At 34.1% G+C, this 6,000-nt stretch overlaps 1 protein-coding gene across 1 annotated transcript in view; it reads right to left on the reverse strand.

Moving 5' to 3' along the window:
* T3dh (Type III alcohol dehydrogenase) overlaps positions 1-4,051 on the reverse strand; it is a 238,174-nt gene extending 234,123 nt beyond the window's left edge. Inside the window, exon 1 of the mRNA XM_090411620.1 lies at positions 3,943-4,051. Coding sequence (XP_090267746.1) covers positions 3,943-3,995 — 53 coding nt within the window. The 5' untranslated portion in view covers positions 3,996-4,051. The remainder of the gene's footprint in view (positions 1-3,942) is intronic.
* Positions 4,052-6,000: the final 1,949 nt, after the last annotated feature.

Consider the following 6,000-nt stretch of genomic DNA (forward strand, 5'->3'; position numbering starts at 1 on the left):
ACTGAAAAGAAACCCGAGGAGGAGAAAGCCAGATTCAGACTAAACAGGGATTGGTTGTTGTGACCATAATTTTACTTTTTGAAAAACAAAGGAAATTTCAGGCCAAGTTGACTAAATGGATAGCACTTTCACTCTTCAACCAACAGGTCACAGTTTTAATCCTACTATAGACTTAGATGTCTGTGACAGTCTACATCAGACCTAGCCTGATGTAAGACCACTGTGCTGCTAAGTGGAGGTCTGAAGTAGATTGAAAAAGTTCTATTTTGGTCTCTAGAGCAGAGTAACTGAATTAACTAGTTCTGTGGATAAGCTAACCCTTACCTTATCCACAGAACCAAGGTATGATAGATTTACAACCTTTTGTAGGTGGGATGGGCTTCACTACATAATAAATAAATATATATAAAACAAGGATATGTATATAAATTTTATAAATCTGGAAAAGGCATAGGATAACATGCCCAACAATTAAATTATATAGATAGAAACATTATATGGAGCAAAATACATATATCCTGTACAGAAGTTACAAAACAGCAGTCAAAACTGAAGACTGTATAAGAATGTTTAATGTAAAATCAAGTGTAAGGAATGGGTGAACATTATCACCACTATTATTAATCATTTATATGTATGTGACATTTATTGACCAAATGCATAAGATCGCCCAATAAAGGAAGCATGGAGAGGCATTTATCCAGCAGTGGACTGAAGAAAGCTGTTGATTATGAAGATGATACATATTGCATTATGAAAGAAAATGCAGTAAACCTGAGAGCAGAATTAAAGCAACTTAATTTTTTAACCTAACTTCTTAACTTAACTTTTTACTTTATACAGGTGATGTTATTCTCTTAAATAAATCCTATATAAGTCTTCAGGAATCTTTAACTAAATTGAATTATGTATGAAAATCAGACAGAATATCAGAATAGGTAGGAAACATCAACTGCACTACTGATGTAGCTGATGCTTTCAATCAACTGTATTCTCAGTGGACAGAATAGAACAAATAAAAAATTGTTACCAATCAGGCACAGTTTTTTGTAAAGACAGCAAATTAAATACAGAAACAGGTATCAGGATAAAAAATAATTAATTAATAAGGAATATGAAAAAAATTAGTGCAAATGTTAAACTAGCAGTATCCGAAACTGTGCTTCAACCAATTTTAACTAATGTTAATCAAAAACCAGAAACCACTATGAAATTTTTAAGGAAACATATGACAGCATATAGATAACATAAAATAAATGGCAGAATGAAATTAAAAATAAAGACATTAGTAAAGACATCATTATTATTCAAGAGTGTATGAGCAGGTAAGATGGCAAAGGTCACTAAAATAGAACATAAGAATAAATGTTAGCAAAACAGGTGTGTGATGATAGGAAAAACACCCATATGAAAGCTAATTTTTTTTGTTTTTTTTATTTGTGAGAAATGATATAAATGACATGTAAATATCAGTGATATTATTATTATTCCTTGACACCTCCAGGGAGTCCCAGACTCATCGAGGAGGTCACTTGCTCTACAACTCTCCGTTTCAACACTTAATCCTCCAACTACATCGAACTACATCATCTACACCAACACCATCTACTGTCCTCCACCACCACCACCACTAGTATTTTCACAGACAATCACAAATGCCCATAGCGGGATTTGAACCAGTAGCCTTTTGGCTGGAGAGCAGATATGCTGACCACTCATCCAACCATATGATATTAATATCATATTAAAATATCAATGATAATATTGATATCATTGCCCACATGAGAGGCTGCAGACATATGGCAAATTAGTACTTTGGGCATGTGTGTGTGTGTGTGTGTGTGGGAAGGGATAAATCTGTTGACATAATATTACTTCCAAGCATCCATGGAGACTGAAGACTCGTGATTTCTTTTTGAAGAACTAGACGTTGCAGTTTTTGGCATATGCATGTTGGACATTTAATGGAATGAAAACAGCATAGGGAACTGTATCAAACAATAGTTAATGCTTCAACTAATTCATCTGTCAGAGCAATCTTCAGTGGGACATTATTAAATTGTAACATACAAAGCAATGTGTCTGGAGTCCTAGCTAGAAGGAAATCTAAGATTGTAATCTGCGCTGTTTAAGAATCACCGTTTTTCATATTTTGCAGATAAATGCACCATACTTACTTAAATCTGATAGAAAATTATATACAAAAAAACAGACGACAGAATAATAAAAGCTGTATGGCGAGTTTAAACCAACTAACCTAATTTAAGTAAGTATGGCCATATTAAACTCCTCATAATATGGGAAACAGCCATTTTTAAGAATTCCACTAGTATCTCTATGGCAGGGGTTCTCAACCCTACGCCCGCAGGCACCATGGCGCCCATCGACCAATTTGTGTGTGCCCGCCACTGTTCAACCGTGTGCTGTATAGTTTGAAATAATCACGCAACAATTTATGGCATGCTATATGATGCATGCGTTAATGACACATGACGAGTATTAAATGCATACAATGTAAAGTAGACGTGCATTCGAAGTTGTTCATTCCAGTTTAAGAACTGGAATATCATCGTATTCTCCTAATTATGAAGCACTGGCCAATGAAATGCAATGCCAAAGATCACACTAACTTACATATATATATATTTAAATTTTTATATAATGTAAACTTTTAAGTAACAAAACATTTAATTATAATGTAAACTTTGTATGTATTCATTTAACAAAAGAATTCAAAAAATTTGCTTGAAAAAATAGATGGTGCCCATCATCCTATCGGTATTTTAGAACGTGCTCTAGGAAACAAAAAGGTTGGGAACCCTTGCTCTATGGGATACTAGTATACTTATATCCTTCCCAGCTAGGACTCTACTCTTTAGGCAACCTATGTGTTACTTGTGTATATATGTGTGCAAGTTACAACCTTCAAAGAGAAATGAAGATGTCACTGTGACAGAAACAAAATGCTGGAGACATTAAACTGCTTAATTCATTTCTTGTGCTTTTTTCATTCTATTATATGTCCAATCCAACATGATTTCCAGCTGGCACCTATACAAGTTTTAGGCAATACTTCATGGAGCAGACTGTTCCAGAAAACAGATATGAATAATGAAAAATGAATTGGGAAGTGCTGATCATGTTACTGGAGCTTTAGCAGAAATTGGGGTGTGGGATGATGTATCCAATTCTGCTGAACAGCATCCATGGAAATATCTGTAGAAAAGATGCAAGACAGAAACTATCTATGGGAAAATATGAATAATGAGCATAGATAATATTCTCTTCAGTCTCACATATAATAGCTACCTTCTGAATACAACCAATAATTTTTCTAGGGGTGTTTGGTGCACCACCCAAAATGTGCAAGCAGTATTTCAAATAGCAGATTTGGAATTTGTAGGGTTACTAGCTGAAATGATGAAACTAATGCTCTGAGCAAAATAAACATTAAAAAAAAAACGAAAAAAACGGGATAAGGTTTTTGGATACATATGCATGATGTTTGTGGTAGATAAAGCTGGTGGGGTTAGTATGAGAAAAGATGTGGTATACTGCCTAACTGGGCTTTATAAAAGGTAAGAGGAGAACTTTTTTTTTCCCAAGAAAAAAGACAAAATTCTGTTCTGGAAATACTCAAGTGCTTATGTTGTTAGTTATATCCAATTAGACTACGCCAAACTGAGTATTAATGTTTTCTCTTTTTTTTATTATTTTATTTCCGTCACGAATCATCACCAAACGATAGTTTTGGTAAACATTGGACTTAGCAATGAAAGCGCAAATTCTCAGACTACTATAATTCATAAGTTTATTCGTTCTTGTCGCTACGTGGACGTCACCGAATAGAATATTTTCATATACACACAAATTAAAATCGTATATTTTTCATGTCCCATTTATAATCATAAAATAAGCAAAATTGCTTCACTAAACGCTTACGATGTTTTAGAAACTACATGCATCAATCGCAGAATCTGATCGCGAACACCCATTTCTTCAGTAAAGGAATTCAGAAATCTTTCCTTCCTACACTGATATCCGTATAAGCTGTTTTATTCATGTGGTTAAAAGAATCACGTATATAAAACAGAACACATAAAACACATTTAATTACGATTACTATTATTTATTTTTCTTTACATATTTACATACAGAAATTTATTTATTTATTTTGAAAATTTTGATACTTCAAAAATACGACACTAATGGATTAGAAAGTCTAATTATTAGTTTCCCACTAATAAGATAACAGGCTCCTCTATCTAAGAACACTTGAAATTATTCTTTCCGTGATTCATAACCGGCACCGATTAAGTAACTTATCATTTCCTCCATTGACCAATCGATGGGCCGTTCCTCATTGACTATATGTGCTTTTCCGATGTTTGTTCTCTTTTTGTCATTTTAGAATATGCTCTCATTTCATCTCGGTTTTTGAATGATATGCGTTGCCGCTCAGGACGTTAAAAAATTGGAATTTTCTTTGAAGGTCGAAGCAACTAAGGTTACGAGGTCAGTATATTGTGTTTCTCTGACCGGTTTGCCCTTCACGAGATGAAAAGCCTTGCGCCGTATGAGAGCGGCTAACTTACCTTCATATGAAAAAAAAAGGATATTGATTTGCCCTTAATAGATGAAAATCCCTGCGCCATATGATAGCGGCAAACTTACTTTGAAAACAATACAAGAGAGAGGTTGTTCAACCTTCAGTACTTAGACGAGAAGAAAGTTATGGAGAAAGAAGATATTTTCTCCACAGATGAAAATAGTACAAGTATGAAGAAGGGTTGAATTTCTACCTTTAGTATATTTTCAAAATATATGATGTGTCGCGAGTGAACGTAGCGGAAGATTTGAGCTGTGCTTAAAAAAAAAAGAAAAAAAAAAGTTTTTAATTATTGTATCGTGGGGCTTTTTATCGCAAATTGTGCTGCATTTTTTTACAGTTTAGATACAAGTGTCCTTCAGTAGGTGTTGTTGTTGGGATTTTGTGTTGTTCATATTGTGCTGAAAATGGCGTCCATAAAGAACTCATAAGGCTTCGGTACGAAGATATGCCTTATATTTTTCGCAGTTATGGAAAACAAAAATTGCTCCTGTATGTATGCACCAAAAAATGTGAAAGATTTATGGACTGTTTGGGTAAACGAGAAGGATAGCATTAACCTATGTGAAAAATATCTTGATATATTAGGACTATTAGAAATAGGAGCAAGTATCGGGACCATAGTAGAAGAATTTCGGCAAAAGTTAAAATGAAAAGCGAAATTAAACATGTGGAAGATGATATTACACATCTAAAGAAGAGAATGTCTGATGAGAAGGAGGAAGTTAGTATTACGAAGAGAGAGTCAAAGGACAGTCATATATCATTGTATAGGGATTCTATCATCAGAGGTGTGATGACTAATAAAGTTCACAAAACATAACTTTCTTGATGGAACAATGAAGCAAATACCTGATGCGTTGCAGAAAAGGAAAGACCAGGCGTCAAAATTAGTGGTAGTAGTTGTGGGCACAAATGACTTAGTTCGGTAAAAAAAAGAATGTTGATAGAAACTTGAGGAAATTGTTGCATCAAGTACATAACAATAGTATTGTTGGAAAAGTCGTAGGCGTGTTGAGAAGGAAAGCAGAGATAATGAATATTAAGATGACTGAGTTGTGTGAGGCAAAGGGGATTAAATTTGTAAATCTGTGGAATGAATTTGAAGGAAAGTCGGAATGGTTTAAAGTTGAATTGTATTTGAATGGGTTTGATGCAGTGGCGTAGTTACGGGGGGGGGGAGGTCCTCCTCGTTTTCACGTGAGACAATTTTATTTCTCGACGATTCTTTTATTTCATTTTCTTTATTTAATTAATAATTAGTTTTCAACAACTATACTTATAACTAAAATACATTAAATATAACATTTCCCTATCATACTATAATTCAAATTCTTAACAATAAAACGCATGGCACAGCGATTGGTTATTGCTTGTGGCGGCTGCGTCTC

The sequence above is a fragment of the Typopeltis vanoorti genome, chromosome 21 (assembly GCF_054136105.1).
Source record: "Typopeltis vanoorti isolate ZY-2024b chromosome 21, IOZ_Tvanoo_1.0, whole genome shotgun sequence".
Taxonomy (NCBI): Eukaryota; Metazoa; Arthropoda; class Arachnida; order Uropygi; family Thelyphonidae; genus Typopeltis; species Typopeltis vanoorti.